At 53.7% G+C, this 15,785-nt stretch overlaps 2 protein-coding genes and 1 long non-coding RNA gene across 13 annotated transcripts in view; 1 reads left to right on the forward strand and 2 right to left on the reverse strand.

Moving 5' to 3' along the window:
• Positions 1-559: 559 nt before the first annotated feature.
• LOC105491073 (phospholipase D family member 6) lies at positions 560-4,276 on the reverse strand. The gene is made up of 2 exons (XM_011757210.3): positions 3,780-4,276; positions 560-1,102 (listed from the first exon to the last, which is right to left on the reverse strand). Exons 1-2 carry the CDS (start codon positions 4,204-4,206, stop codon positions 855-857), a joined length of 675 nt encoding a protein of 224 aa, XP_011755512.1. The 5' UTR covers positions 4,207-4,276; the 3' UTR covers positions 560-854.
• Positions 982-15,785, reverse strand: part of LOC105491074 (folliculin) — a 34,180-nt gene continuing 19,376 nt past the window's right edge. For 9 of the 11 annotated variants that reach the window (XM_011757214.3, XM_011757219.3, XM_011757211.3 and 6 more), the window contains 5 exons: positions 14,068-14,181; positions 13,390-13,513; positions 12,174-12,305; positions 11,974-12,079; positions 9,035-10,818 (listed from right to left, as the gene is read on the reverse strand). In XM_011757214.3, coding sequence (XP_011755516.2) covers positions 10,617-10,818; positions 11,974-12,079; positions 12,174-12,305; positions 13,390-13,513; positions 14,068-14,181 — 678 coding nt within the window. In that variant the 3' untranslated portion in view covers positions 9,035-10,616. Of the gene's footprint in view, positions 1,103-4,699; positions 4,866-9,034; positions 10,819-11,973; positions 12,080-12,173; positions 12,306-13,389; positions 13,514-14,067; positions 14,182-15,785 lie in introns of those variants that run through there. The other 2 variants (XR_011615431.1, XR_011615430.1) reach the window with 2 other exon arrangements.
• On the forward strand, positions 5,090-7,065 carry LOC139359455 (uncharacterized). The gene is made up of 3 exons (XR_011615432.1): positions 5,090-5,155; positions 5,369-5,479; positions 6,951-7,065. It is a non-coding gene; the product is annotated as an uncharacterized lncRNA (long non-coding RNA).

A 15,785-nucleotide genomic window follows, 5' to 3' on the forward strand; every position in this document is an offset into this window, starting at 1 on the left:
GTTGCGCCACTGCACTCCAGCCTGGGCCACAGAGTGAGACTCCATCTCACAGAAAAGAAACAGCTGCTGGCCATCAGTCCTGACGGACCACAGCACTTACTACCCACGGACAGGCTGCTTCAGAGCTTGGCACTGGCGGGCACACTGGTTTTAAAGAGGAATTATGCAAGGAAGCAAGGGAACAGCCAACCTTTGCTGGCAACGGCGCTCACGGGGTTGCCCCGAAGGCTGCTTCTGCCACCCACACCGCACACTCACATCTTCCCTTCCTCCTGACTTCCATTTCCTCTCCCCACTCTGAGGATCGAGCCCTGACAGGGACAGACTGTGAGGGACAAGGAGACTGTTGGCCCCAACCAACCCCAGTCGTGCCACACAGAGAGAGGGAAGAACTCTCAGGGAGATGCCGAAAGGGGCCACGTCAGCCAAAGCAGAAGGGGCTTTTTTAGAATCAGGGAAGGGAATGGGACCCACCCGGAAAAGGCACTGTGCCTTTTCTGTGCTGTGGCAGAAGCTTCGATTCCAAACCGAGATACGGACCACACTCCTGAAAGCACCCATGGCAGGTCGTGACTGAAGTTATTTTGGCAAAGGGCCGAAGAAAAGGTCTGGCCCAAAATAACTGACCTGAAATAACAGAAATTTCCCCTTCCTAACCTTCTTTTGTTCAACTTAGTATTCTAATAGATGAGAATTTGGTTTAACGTGAGGCCTCCCTCCCTCAGAAGACACGGCAGCCCGCAGGGAGGGCTCAGCCCCATTCTTGGTTAGGTTTGGTTTTGCCTGGAGGTGCGGCAAGTTCTGTGCCATGAAAGCGATTTCCCTCCAGCTCTGGAGACAGGCGGGGCACAGCTTCAGTGACTTTTCTTTTTTTGTGGGAAAAAGGTGTACTTTGTAGGGTTAAACTCTTCCCAGATGCGCTCAAATTCTTCCAGAAAAAGCCGCACGTACTCGTCGTCCTCCATGATGAGAACGTTCTCCCTGTTGTTCTGGATGGCTTGCGTGGTCCAGTTGAGCGAGCCAGTGATGAGCACCCGCTTGTCCACGATGGCAAACTTGTGATGCATGTAGCCCAGGTCCTGATCGTGCCGGACCTGGATCCCTGTAGAAAGGACAAGGTGGTGATTTCATTCCATGCAGGAGTCCCGCCTCCAGTGTGGACTGTTCCTGGGGGCTACTGGCTTTATGCTTCCAGTTTGGTGGGCCAGGAAAGCCCGCCACGCTTTCACAGAGTGGTGGCGGCTAAGCTCCCAGGAGGGACACTTGAGAACCACAGAGGGGACATCACACACGGGGCCAGAGCATCACACACAGGCCGTGGGGGACTGGGCGGGCCGTGGTCTGGGTGAGACCACACCTCCGAGTCTATGGCAGCCAGTATACTGCTTGCGGTCGAAGCTGTCACTAACCCGGTCAGAGGTGACCAGGGCAAAGACAGAGTGTGAGCCTTCAGGTTCTGACTCCTCCACAGCTAAGGCTGAGAGCCGTGCCCACTCTGCTCAGAGAGGCCCCGGTGTCTGGCAGCAGAGCCCAATTTGCTGGCACAACCTCGGCCACCAAGGCAGGAAGGGCCCTACCTAACAACGCACAAATGAATTCTCTTCTGCACCCCCGTTTCCTTCACCAAAGAACCAGGCATCCCCGCCTCTGCTCTTCCCAGCTTTCAAACTCCTCCTGGGAAGGGCCTGTGCCTGTCTCCCCTGGAATCACTCATGACCTGCTCAAGGAATGAGGCCGTCAGAAATGGGGGTTAGAAGAAGTTTTAAACAGGCTGCCATGGAACACAGCTGCCAGATTTTCCAAATCAAAATACAGGACATCCAAGTTAAATGGAATTTCAGATAGAGAGTCATCTTTGAAGGGAAGCGTGTCCCACGGAGTACTGGGAACATAACTTAAAAATCACTCCCTGTGCATGGAACTCACATTTAATTGTGCCTCCCGAATTGGGCCTGGCAGGATGGGGACTTGGTGGCTTCCTTACCTCGGGGATCCAATCCTTTTTACACTCTGGCCACTCCGCCAGCACGTCCTGTCGGCACGGCCCTCCAAACACATTCCTCCACATGGTGGGCAATGTAAAACCCCACCATTGCCGACATCTCCGCCTCCGCTGGGATCCACTGCCCACCTCCCCGTCCCCTCCCCGCAGCCCACCACCTCTGGCCACAGAGGACTCCCTGCCGTTCTTCACAAGGAAGTCAGTATGTGACCCAGGGCGTCTGTGCTGCTACCCCTTCCAGCTGCACGCCTCTCCCTCCGGACAGCCCACGCGTGTCCGCAAGGCCCCTGCCCTGAGTGTCACTGCCCCTGGGCAGCTGACCTGGCCCACGCCACTTCCTCCCACACCACTGCCTCCTTACCCTGCTTTATGAAATTTTCTTGGCCCTTCTTAGTGCCCTAAATGAAATATTCGTGACTTAGTTGGCATCTCCATGGGAACCTGGCCTTGTGCCCTAGGATGTTCCAGCTCCTCACAAATACTGGCACGCAGGGGACATTCCTTGAACAGATGAATGCCACCGGACAGCCTCGAAGTCAGCGAGGATGTTGGGAGGCCATCCCACAGGGAATCCGATGGGACCTTGGTCTAGGGGCCCTTGAAGGGTCTTCACCAATCTCAGCTTCTACGACTCGAAAAGCAACTCAAACAGAACTGTACTGTGCACGCCTGGAGGTCCCCAAACCTCCCGTTAAAATCACCAACGCATTGGACGACAGCTCTTGAGGCTCGTGCCCCACTCTGCTTCCACGTGGGGTGCAACATGCCCCACACCACCCAGGGCAGGGAGGGACCCTGGCTGACTCTGGAGAGGCTGCTCTGCGGCCCAAGTCAACGAGAGGCCATGGCTGTGCAGAAGGAACGGGCGGCAGTGACCACTGCCCAGCTTGGACAGTTGCCAGGCTCCACGTGTCTCAGTCACTGCGACCACCAGAATGATGAGCTCCAGCGGGAGCACATGCAGGCGTGACTCTCTGGGTGCCTGAGTGATGGAGACAGAGAGAGGCCCAAGAGTCTGTGGGTGCACAAAAGGCAAGAGTCGGCTGGGCCGCGGAACTGGGCCAGGATGGACTGAGAATCCTCAGGCGGGACAAGGATCCCAAATATTCACACTTCCTGGTCCCTTCTGTCCCCACCCCATGAGAGAGGTGCCCCCGCCAGCGAGATATGTGTTTCACTCCTTTTGCAGCTGGGAAAACGAACGTCCTGGCGCTGCTTTCTGGAACATATGTTTAGGTCTCCCAGAGCCCGGTGGCCTGAGGTTCACTCGGCAGCAGGTGGCCGCCTCTCCCCAGAGCCCTTCAGTCTGGAAGTCCAAGCACAACCCTGGCGTCCAGGTCCCCGGCCAGCAGGATCCAGGTCACCACAGGCCGTCCGGGGGTCTCCGGCAGCCTGCAGGAGGGCGAGCCCGGGCTGCAGCAGTCCCGAAAAAGTTTTTCGCTGGCGGCGCCCGGGGAGTTGCTAGGGGAGCCTGCTCTGCCTCTAACCCGGCACACGCAGGCCCACCCGCTTCCAGCATGCCAGGACAGGTCACTTAGAAAACTGCCCCCACCGCGGAGGCACCGAGGGCCCGGCTCGCTTATGCCAGCGCAGCCTGCTAGACCTTTCGTGGGGGCTCTGCTTTCTCCGCGTTACACCACCCCTACTCCACAACGCCACGAGGAAAGTAAATGAGGCCTTAGCCCGTTCCCAAACCCCCTCCCCTAAGTGTCCACCTTTGCCTAGGACCCCGCGTGGCTCAGGCCGGCCTTCTCCGCCTGGACCCCGCCGGGCCTACCTGCCTTGCGCAGCAGGCCGATTTGCGAGCCGTTGAGGGCCATGTAGTCGCAGTCGGTGACGACCCTCACTCGCACCCCGCGCTGGTGCAGCAACTGCACAGCGCGGCCCAGCTGCGGACTGGAGAAGGCGAACAGGCAAAGCTCCAGGCTGGCGCGGGCGGCCAACAGGGCACGCAGCAGGCGGCTCAGCGCGCTCTCGCCGTGGGGGAGGCCGCACGGGCAGCCCTCGGGGAGCTCGGCCAGCGCCGCGCCCGGAGCCCGCAGCAGAGCCTCGGTACAGGTCACCTGCGACGGGAAGAACAGCACCTCGCGCCGCGGCCGCCGCCGCCTGGACCGCAGCCAGCGCAGCACCCCGGGCAGCGCCTCCAGGGCCAGAGCCAGGCCCATAGCCGCCGCGGCCGCCACCTGCCACCGCAACCGCCCCATGCCGCTGCTGACCGGGGCCCCAGGGGCACGCCGCCGCACCCGAGTCTGCGCGCCCCCAGCCCCAGACCGCCACGCGCCAGGCCACGCCCCCCTCACGCGCCGCCAACGGCCACGTGCCAGGCCACGCCCAGCCCCCCATGGTCACATGCCATGCCACGCCCCCGTCACACCCCGCCAACGGCCACGTGCAAAGTCACGCCCCCAGCCCCCGAGGGCCACGCGCTAGGCCGCGCCATGCCCTCACAACTGCCACTCACCAAGCTGAACCCACCCCTCCCACTAGCCCACCCCCAGCCCTCAACGGGTGACCACGCCTCCCTCCACGCACCAGGCCACGCCCCCCGCCACAGGCCCCCTAAGGCCAGGCCGCGCCCTCCATTTTCCTTCCAGCCTGGCGCCCGGCCCTGCCCCCCTGGTCCCACCTCCCACCACGTGCCAAGCCGCGCCCCCAAGCCCGCGCCACCAGGCAGCACCTGCACACCTGCGGGCCACGGGCCCTAGCGCACCCGTCACCTGCCCAGGCCAGAGACCGCCCTCCGCCCTATAAACCTGAGCAACCCCGGCTCTCCTCGCTTGGAGCACAGCAGAGCTGCTCCGGAAATGTGGGGTCACACCTTCACTGTCTTCGCCCGAGCAGCTAGGCTAGGCTGAGGAAGGACCTGGGAACACAGATATCAGGGAATCAGCACGGCTGGAGGCAGCATTGGAACCCAGCGTACTGGAGGCGGTGGCAGAGTGGGGATGCCCAAGCGCAGAGCTAGGCCCCTAAAGGTTTTTTCCCAGCCCAACGGGATCTCTGGCGTTGTTGGAAGGCCTGCCCTGCTTTAAGCATAAACAGAGGAAGAGACAAAGGCAGCTGAGGGCACTGGCCCGGGGGCATAGGGAAATGGGCAATGTATTGTTCTGGGCTGGATCCTGGAACAGAAAGAAGGCATTCACGGAAAAACTGGTGAGAGCCAAATAAAGTCTGGAGCTTAATCGCATTGTACCAATGTCAGTTTCTTAGCTTTGACAAATACATGAAAGGAATGTCAAAGGCTAACAAAGGAAGCTGGGTGGGGGTAAATGGAACTCTCTGTTCTACGAAACTTTTCTGTAAATCAAGTTATTCTAAATTAAAAGTTTATTAAAATATTCAACTTGCACCTTTCATATGATCCAGCTATCTATCCCACTCCTAGGAGAAAGGATGGGATCCATTAACACATGCACATGTTCACCAGTGTTCCTGGCAGGCTTGTGTGCCTAGAACAACCCAAACGCACATCAACAGGTAAATAGGTAAATAAGCTTTTGTATATCTATACAAGGGAATGCTATTTAGCAGTAAAATAGAATGAAGTGGCCTGGCACAGTGGCCCATGCCTGTAATCCCAGAACTCTGGGAGGCTGAGGTGGGAGGATAGCTTGAGTTCAGGAATTTGAAACCAGCCTGGCCAACATGGTGAAACACTGTCTCTACCAAAAAATACAAAAATTAGCTGGGTGCGGGGGCATGTGCCTGTAATCCCAGCTGCTCAGGAGGCTGAGGTGGGAGAATCGCTTGAGCTCTGGAGACTAAGATTGCAGTGAGCCAAGATCATGCCGTTATTGCACTCTAGCCTGGGTGACACAGGAAGACCCTGTCCCCCCCTCAAAAAAAAAAAAGTACTCATATGTGCTACAACGTGGATGAATTTCATTAATACTGAGTGGGAAAAGCCAGACAGAAAGAGTACATACTGTATTATTCCATTTACATAACATTCTAGAAAACGCAAACTAGACAGAGGGAAAGCAGACCAGTGTAGCCTGGAGGGGCCAACAAAGCCACAAGGAAGTGGACTGATGGATGTGTGTTTATCAACTTGACTGTGGTGGTTTCACGGGTATACACGTGTCAAATTGTATGGTTTAAATAAGTAAAATGTATGTCAGTGATTACGTCAATAAAATTTTTTTTTTTTTTTTTTTTGAGATGAAGTCTCACTCTGTTGCCCAGGCTGGAGTGCAGTGGCACAATCTCGGCTCACTGTAACCTTCACCTCCCGGGTTCAAGCAATTCTCCTGCCTCAGCCTCCCGAGTAGCTGGGACTACAAATGCACACTATCACACCCGGTTAAATTTTTTTTTGTATTTTTAGTAGAGACGGGGTTTCATCGTGTTAGCCAGGCTGGTCTCAATCTCCTGACTTCGTGATCCTCCCGCCACGGCCTCCCAAAATGCTGGGATTACAGGCGTGAGCCACCGCGCCCGGCCAATAAAATTCTTAACAAAGAAAACGAGCACTTGAGTTTAGTGCTGGCTCCCAGGCTTCCTAGTTGCATGGTCTAGGGCAAGTTGATTCATCTCTTTGAACTTCACTTTCCTCATCTAAAATGATAATGAGAGGAGGGACTTGTAGTTATGGAAGTAAAAAGAAGGACTCAAATCCCTCCAAAGAGGGATAAGCAAAAATAAAACTGGGGGAAATGGTCAAAAACAGCCACTTCATGGCTGGAAATCTACCAAAGGCAGACAACAAAATGAGAAGCTTTATTTGATTTTTATTTATTTTTTGTCTTTCAGTTTCTATTTTTAACTTTGTGGGTATATAGAAGTTATATGTATTTATTGGGTACATGAGATATTTTGGTACAGACATGGAATTTGTAATAATCACATAAGGGTAAATGGGATATCCATCACCTTAAGCATTTATCCTTTCTTTGTGTTGCAACATTTAGTTACTAGTTTTTTATTTTTACTTTTTTTTTTTTTTCAGATGTAGTCTTGCTCTGTCATCCAGGCTGGAGTGCAGTGGCATGATCTCGGCTCACTGCAACCTCCATCTCCCGGATTCAAGCGATTCTTCTGCCTCAGCCTCCAGAGTAGCTGGGATTACAGGCACCCACCACCATGCCCGGCTAATTTTTGTATGTTTAGTGGAGATGGGGTTTCACCATGTTGGCCAGGCTGGTCTCAAACTCCTGGCCTCAAGTGATCCACCCACCTCGGCCTCCCAGAGTGTTGGGATTACAGGTGTGAGCCACCGTGCCTGGCCATTTGTGTTTATTTTTTATTTTTTGAGACGGAGTCTCGCTTTGCTGCCCAGACAGGAGTGCAGTGGTGCCATCTCAGCTCACTGCAACCTCCACCTCCCTGGTTTAAGTGATTCTCCTGCCTCAGCCTCCCGAGCAGCTGGGATTACAGGTGACTGCCACCACGCCCAGCTAACTTTTGTACTTTTAGTAGAGATGGGGTTTCACCATGTTGGCCAGGCTGGTCTCGAACACCTGACCTCAGGTGAGCCACCCACCTCGGCCTCTCAGAGTGCTGGGATTACAGATGTGAGCCACAGTGCCCGCTATAATAACCATTTTAATATATGTGTGTGTAACTCATAACATCATGTTGTGTACCTTAAATATACACAATACAATTTATTTTTTAAAAGGTTAAAAGGTTATACAAAGTATATTATCAGATAAGGGGTTAATTTCCAAAATATATAAGAGCTCAAGTGATTCTCCTGCCTCAGCCTACTGAGTAGCTGGGACTACAGGTGTACACCACCAGCCTGGCCAATATTTTTTTGTATTTTTAGTAGAGATGGGGTTTCAGCATGTTGGCCAGGCTGGTATTAAACTCCTGGCCTCAGGTGATCCTCCTGCCTCAGCCTCCCAAAGTGCTGGGATTACAGGCGTGAGCCACAGTGCCTAGCCCTGAGTGTTAAGTATCTTGAATGTAAAATCAGGAAACCCTTGACTGCCTTCAAACACACGGGGAAGGTTCAGGATCTGGAATTTGTTTTGTCTCTTCCACTTGGTGTGAGAAGCTACAAAGTCGGGAACCCCCATTCCTTCACAAGGGCAGCAGAGTCTGGCCTGGTCTTGGGCTGGCATAGATTCCGCTCAGCCTCCTGCTCTTCTGCACTCATGACCAATAGGAAAAATCTTCAAGAACTGCATGCTTGTGGGGAGAAAAAGCCCACAGCTGCCTAGAAATACCATTCGGCGTAGGGCCCTGCCTGCCCCCTCGCCAGCGAGCTTTATTAGACATGGAGAATCCAGGTCATACATGCCCCTGACATGAATGCAGAGCTAACTTACACTGGGCTCCTACTTGCCAAGTGGATTCAGCCACTAGACCGGCAGACAACTGGCAAAGACTGAGCACAGAACCGCGTTCTCAGGAATGCCATGCACATGAGAAACAAGAGGAATCTGTACCCGAAGTTGGGGAGGACAGTGGGTGGTCATCTCTCCCTTAGTTTTCCCTTGACCCACACAGGCCAGGGGGTCCCCTCCCACTCGGGTAGATGACTAAACCACAGGGAGCCCTGCAGTCTTAGGGATTGTCATGGTCACCCAGGGTGATTCCAGCCATCTTCCTCTCAGATGGACATATCTTTAAATATCATTATTAAGGGATGAGCCATTTCCTAAAGCTGAACAAAATGCCAAGCGCATAGGCATGGATGCTCAACAGAGGTCCTTGGGATAAATGAGTGTTTGCTTCTCTCCAACACCAACTCTAACGACTAACTTGGAAAAGATTGTCTATGATCATTACAGCAGCTTAAACATGTGAATTGGCCACTGACTGGTATTTTGTTTTGTTCTGTTTTTTGAGACGGAGTCTTGCTCTGTCGCCCAGGCTGGAGTGCAGTGGTGCAATCTTGGCTCACTGCAACTTCTGCTTCCTGGGTTCAAGTGATTCTCCTGCCTCAGCTTCCTGAGTAGCTGGGATAACAGGCACCCACCACCATGCCCAGCTAATTTTTTGTATTTTTAGTAGAGACAGGGTTTCACCGTATTAGCCAGAATGGTCTAAACTTCCTGACCTTGTGATCCGCCTGCCTCGGCCTCCCAAAGTGCTGGGATTACAGTTGTGAGCCATTGTGCCCGGTCCACTCACTGGTATTTTTTAACCATAGTATTTCCTGTGCCTGAGCACAAATAAATAAATAAATATTAGGCATCAAACCAATAAACCATGTAGTCAACAATTTACAAAAATACATCTTTATTGTGTTCCAATGTTGTTGTGTTATACAGATACCTAGTTATATAAACTTGGTCTTCATGTTAAATATAAATTAAACACAAAAAACTAGAAACAAATCAGCAAAACCACCAGAAAATCCCTCTGAGCCATGAATCCTCATTAAAAATGTATAGTTGGGGTACCTGTAGCTGTAGGTTAAAGCAGGACTGCTTGAACTCAGGAGTTCAAGACCAGCCTGGATGATACAGCAAGATACCATCTCTTAAAAAAAAAAAAAAAAAAAAAGGGCCAGGCACAGGGGCTCACACCTGTAATCCCAGCACTTTGGGAGGCTGAGGTGGGTGGATCACTTGAGGTCAGGAGTTTGAGACCAGCCCGGCCAACATGGTGAAACCCTGTCTCTACTAAAAATATAAAAATTAGCTGGGCGTGTTGGTGGGTACCTGTAATCCCAGCTACTCTGTAGGCAGAGGCAGGACAATCGCTTGAACCCAGGAGGCAGAGGTTGCAGTGAGCCAAGATTGCGCCATTGCACTCCAGTCTGGGCAATAAGAGTGAAACTCCGTCTCAAAAACAAAAAAGTACAGTGGGATGATGAAATTGTTTTCAATCACCACCCTCTGAAAATAGTTGTTGGTAGCCAAATGTAAATGTTGAAAGCCACAATAAAGACAAAAGCGATACAGAATAAAAGCATGGTGGGCCTCACCATATCCAGGGGACTGCACAAGTCAGATGCTTGCTCTGACCCCTCAGCAACCTATGTTGAGCAAAATAAACCATCAGGGGCTCCATTGTTAGGCCCCAGGTTACCTTCACCAGTACCTGCAGGGGAACACCCCAGAAGATGAGCCCATGGCTTCAGAACACACAGTTCAGAGGACCGGAAGATGCGGAACAGGTCCACTTCACTCCCCAAAGTCTCTCGCGGAGCCCTAACTCAATCACTCAGTGACCAAGAGCTGGCAATGTGTTGAATATTCACAACGCAGCAAAATGTACACTCAAACATGAGGCCCAGAAACTCTTGCTGAATTTCAAAATAGAAACGCTTGAATGTTAACCTCGGGAGAGGATATGTTATTGCGACTGCATGCCGAGTTGGACCTGTTTCTCCAACAGGTTTTGAGATCTAAGTCCACAAGGGGCCTGAGAGACAAGCTATCCTCCTAAGCGTCTCTCCAAGGGGTTTGAACACAGAGTCCACCATCCCTCCGCCTTTCACTGCCATCTTCAGCGATTCCAACGGCTTGAGGGAGGGTGTGGGAAGCACACAGGCCCCAAACCTGACAGAGAGCCGAGCCAAGCCCGGACGGTTTCCCTTCCTTACCAGGACACAGCTCCTCCCAGCAGTTCAGAAACTCAAGGGACAGTTCCTCTCGCGGGGCTGGAGGAGTCTGTGGACAGCCATCCCCGTCTTCGGGCAGGTGTGTGGGGCGGGTCAGTTCCGAGACTCCGAAGCCGTGGGGCTGCGGACCGTGGACATGAGGTGTGACTTGTAGGTCTTGCTCAGGCCAGTCATCCAGAACTTCAGCAGCTTGACGTTGTCCTCCTCGGACGCACCCAGGATGCTCAGCAGCTTCTGTGTGTCCTCTTTGGGTCGACTGTCCACCTTGGTGAACTTAAAAAGCACCTTCACTTTGCTGAAGAGAACGAAAACAAAACACTCAGACGCCACAGCCCAATCCCCCAAGCCCTGGTCACGGGGGCCCACCGGGGGCGACGCGGCTTTGGCACCAGCAGGAGCTGTGCAGGCAGAGCTGGAATCCACATGCTCGGGGCAGTGGGCTCGGCTCCTGAACTGCTGAAAGGAGCTATGTCCCAGCAAGGAAGGGAAGCTGTCGGGGCTGGGCTCGGCCCTCGGCCCTCTGTCGGGTATGGGGCCTGTGCGCTTCCCACACCCTCCCTCAAGCTGTTGTCAAGATGCCAAGAAAGAAAGAAAAACCTTCCTTAACCTCACGGAAGACACTGGTTGCTCCTAAGCTTCACTGCCTGATTTTAAATCAAGACAATGTTTGATTAATAAATTTGACCAAAAAAATTACCAAGAATCGAGGCAGGAGGAAATAAATTTGCTTTAAAAAAAAAAAAAAGAAGCGGTGGGGCCAGGTGCAGTGGCTCACACCTGTAATCCCAGCACTTTGGGAGGCCAAGGTGGGCGGATCACAAAGTCAGGAGTTCGAGACCAGCCTGGTCAACATGCTGAAACCCTGTCTCTACTAAAAATACAAAAATTAGCCAGGCATGGTGGTGGATGCCTGTAATCCCAGCTACTCAGGAGGCTGAGGCAGGAGAATCACTTGATCGCTTGAACCCGGGAGGCAGAGATTGTGGTGAGCCAAGATCATGCCAGTGCACTCCAGCCTGGGCAATAAGAGTAAAGCTCTGACTCAAAAACAAACAAACAAAAAAACAAAAAAAAAAAAAACAAAAAAAACCAGCGGGGCATGGGTTACTGGGCTTTCAGGTTTTGAAGTTAATTGCACAGCAGATGACAGCTTCCATTACGAACCCTCCTGTGAGCTCAGAGCCCTTGCCCAAGACTCAACCGTTCTCTGAGGCAGGCGCCACCCCCACCTCCCCATGCAGGAGCCAGGGGCAGAGATGACGACCACCTCCCGAGGCCACCTTCCCGAGGCCACCGTGAAGTGACGGGCAGACCTGGAGTTGGAACCCCGCCCCCAACCTCTTCTCTCAGCTCCTCCCTCAGTGGCCATGGCCCAGCTCCTCTTTTGGAAACAGCTCCAGGTTTTCTCCAGGGTCACAAGCAAAGGGGCCTCGCCCACACTGTCGCTTACTTCATCCACTCCTCCTTGAGGCACACGAGGCACTGGTCCACCACATCCACAGACAGGTTTTGGTTGGTCAGAGCCGCTTCAATCTTATTCAGGATGGTGGGGCCGACTGGGAAGAAGGGCAGGGGCAGAGCAAGGGCAGGCGTCAGCGCGGGGCGGGAGCATCTTCTCACAAAAAGGACACTCTGCCTGGGGGCACCCACCTCGGTCTGCAGCTACAGGGCTCCCGCTGGTCACCACAAACTCGTACTTGCTGAGAGACTGGTCATCCTCACACCCCACAGGGTGGAGGGTGGAACGTGCGGCTGCATGGACCTCCACGATGACGGCAAACTCTGTAACAACACAAGGTCCATGGCTCCTCACCTCCCCCGTGCTCCTCACCTCCCCCGCGCTCCTCACCTCCCCTGCGCTCGCCCACCACAGGCCCCACTCGGCTCATCTCAGGTCAGTGGGAAAGGCTGCCGGTGAAAAGGCTGGCCCAGATCAACACTTTGGTATTAAAAACCTTTCAGGTTATTTGTGTATAGTTAAGGGTTAACGTTTGCCTCAGTTACACTAATAATTTATTATATTACAATAATCACAAAGTACTTTATATACATCAATTTACCTCTTACTAGGCAGCCCTACGAGGGTGGTCTCACCATGACCCTATTCTACAGATGGGGAAACAGGCCTGGAGATGTTAAATAACCTGCTGGTAGTGGTAAGAATTTCAAGTCTGTTTGAAACCAGAGCCTGTGTTTCTAATGCTACCCAGAAAAAAGACACTGTCTTGCAGGGAGTCAGGACCCAGCCTGGGTGCTGATCGGGGGCTCAGGGCAGCTCCACTCAGACCACGCGTGAGTCAGCAGCTGCTGCGCACAGCTGTGCTGGAGGAAGTCACTGACGAGCCCCTGGGGGCTGCCCCCTGGATATCCCCAAACCAAAAGACCAGGGGTTTGCTGAGCCCTGACCGCACCAGTGAAGGCCGGGAAGACTTCGGGCACATAGAGGAGGAAAAAGGCTGAAGAGAGCAGAAGGCTGGACAGGGGAACAGTAGAAGAGTAAGGAGAGGACGGTGGGGCCCACAGAAGCAGGCGGCTCACGCCCAGCGTTCAGCAGGCCTCTGTCTCATGGGCACCCACTCACCAGGACAACCAGGATCCTCCAGCCAGGGACACATCCTCCCACCCCAGGATGGTGACCTGCAGCCCACTGACGACAGTCCCTGCCAGCCACCCTTCCCATCAGGTCCACTCACCCACTGCTGCCTGTGTGAAGACAGAACACGGAGGCCCAGAGCCATGGGGGAAGCTGGCCCTGCAATGAGGCCTCCTCTCCACAACCCATGACAGAGATCTGGTTCCACTCTGGGCCTGAGGCATGGGGACCCTCAGCGCAGGGCATGGCCCCACAGCCCATGGTGGCACGCACCTGAGGAGAGCACGTGGGGGGGGATCTGCACGTGTGGGCTGAGCCCCAGGAAGTTGCACCGATAGGCCTCCTCGTACTGGCTGCTGTACGGGATGATGCGGACGCAGCCCACGGGCAGCATAGTCTGAGGAGGACAACAGGACTCAGACCAAGGATGTGAGGAAGCCCTCAGCCCCAGCTGTCCATGCTCCATTACCCAAACCCCACACGCCTCCTGCAGCCCAGTCCAAGCCCTCCCTCCTGCCAGAGGAGTCCCCAGACTCTCAGCCCACTAGAGGGCGGAGGGGGGTGGTCCTCCACCACCAGGTCCCTAACTCTTGTCTGGACCGCCAGTCACACACCAGCTTGCACTGCCCCTGGCTCTGTGGTGTTAACTCTTATATTAATCTTTGCCTGCACAGATGTTTGTCTCTTACCACATCCCACAAAGAAGCTTTTTCCAAGACTGTGTCATATGCATTTTTGTTCCCTCTCAGGCCTAGGCACACTCATCCTTCTGATGATTTAAACATCATCAGGCCAGACCCGGGTCTCCACGCCCACTGTGCTCCAGGTGGAGACGGCGTGGTGCACGCGGTTCTGCACTGGACGGTCGGTGCAGCTTAGCATCCCCACCCGACACCAGGCACCAGGCCAGTACTGCCCTGCACCGCACACCTAAGGAAAAGACGTTCTCACCCGAAGCACTTCAAAAGCTGACTGGACGAGGTCCACGTCTCCGCTTTTCCAGATCACCTGGTTCCCCATGAGAACGTGCCAGGCCAGCATGCGGAAAGATGGGGCACCCAGGACCTAAACAAGAGAGTGCAGGGCTTTCGGCGTGACTAGCAGAAATGGTTTTTCTCTCCCTTCCCATTAAGTTATTTATTTGCGTGTTCATAAAACTTTGTAGAGCAAAGACAGGGCTCAGGAAAAAGCCACTCATCTTCTCAGGGAGGCAGGTGCCCAGCCAACCCACAGGGCATGGGGGTGGATTCCCAGGCTTTGTCTTTCCTGACCAGGTTCCACTCTTGCTAAGAGTCCACTGGCAAAGCTTATTTGAGGGCACGCCTGCACTTGCCTGCAGAAACACCTCGAAACAGCTCCAGCTGTTTGGAAGGCCGGTCATTTGCAAGCAGAAGCATGGGAAGCATTATTAATGACTCACGGTGTGGAACAATGGTCATAACCACAGACCTGTAGCACCAAGATCAAATCATCCCTGATGGAAAGCTTGGCCAAGACTGGCCCAGTGCTTCCAGGCTGGTGACACAGTGCCAGGATCCCCAGCCCAGGATGCCCAGCCCAGGGTTAAAGGGGCAGAGACAGAAGCTCCAGGTTTGCACTGAAACTCGATTTCAAAGCTCTGGCTCCAAGATCTTTCTCCCAATTTTGTTTTTAAAAATTTGCAGCAAAAAAATGTTAACCTTCTGCAATATTCACCTTCTCTCTACAGACACTTTCTGCTGAACCATTTGAAAGCAAGCTATAGGGCCCTCGACATGGCAGCACCCAGGAGAACAAGGGCATCTCCACAGCTGAGACCATGACTGCAGCCAGGAGGGCCCGGACGGATGCACCTGATATCCAGCCGCGTGCTCAAGCCCGGGGCACCTGCCTGCTTGACGGCTGCTGTTCTTTGGATCCAGGAGCTACTACAGGACCATGATTGCTTTTCGTTGCCATGTCCTTTTTCTTTCTTTCTCTTTCCTTCCTTTTCTTTTCCTTTCTTTCCTTCCTCCCTGCTCTTTCTCTCTCCTTCCTTCCTTCCTTCTTTTTCTTTCTTTTTTTTGAGACGGAGTCTCGCTCTGTCGCCCAGGCTGGAGTGCAGTGGTGCAATCTCGGCTCACTGCAAGTTCTGCCTCCTGGGTTCACGTCATTCTCTGGCCTCAGCCTCCTGAGTAGCTGGGACTACAGGCGCCCGCCACCACGCCCAGCTAATTTTGTTTTCATATTTTTAGTAGAGACAGGGTTTCACCTTGTTAGCCAGGATGGTCTCCATCTCCTGACCTTGTGATCCGCCTGCCTCGGCCTCCCAAAGTGCTGGGATTACAGGAGTGAGCCACCGCGCCCAGCCCCTTTTTCTTTCTATTTTTTTGAGATGGAGTCTTGCTCTGTCACCTAGGCTGGAGTGCAGTGGTGTGATCTCAGCTCACTGCAAGCTCCACCTCCCGGGTTTACGCCACTCTTCTGCCTCAGTCTTCAGAGTAGCTGGGACTACAGGCGCCCGCCACCACGTCCGGCTAAATTTTTGTATTTTTAGTATAGATGGGGTTTCAACATGTTAGCCAGGATAGTCTCGACCTCCTGACCTCATGATCCGCCCACCTCAGCCTCACAAAGTGCTGGGATTACAGGCGTGAGCCACCACACCCGGCCTGTCCTTACTCTTTAACCTAGAACAGCCTCTCCCCACA

Source organism: Macaca nemestrina, chromosome 17 (genome assembly GCF_043159975.1).
Source record: "Macaca nemestrina isolate mMacNem1 chromosome 17, mMacNem.hap1, whole genome shotgun sequence".
NCBI lineage: Eukaryota > Metazoa > Chordata > Mammalia > Primates > Cercopithecidae > Macaca > Macaca nemestrina.

Bases quoted from the DNA above. Each gene is read 5' to 3' on its own strand.
- LOC105491073 (XM_011757210.3), bottom strand. From the start codon at position 4,206: ATGGGGCGGTTGCGGTGGCAGGTGGCGGCCGCGGCGGCTATGGGCCTG. The intron at 1,103-3,779 runs GTAGGCCCGGCG...TCCTTTCTACAG, and splicing joins CGGCCTGCTGCGCAAGGCAG to GGATCCAGGTCCGGCACGAT.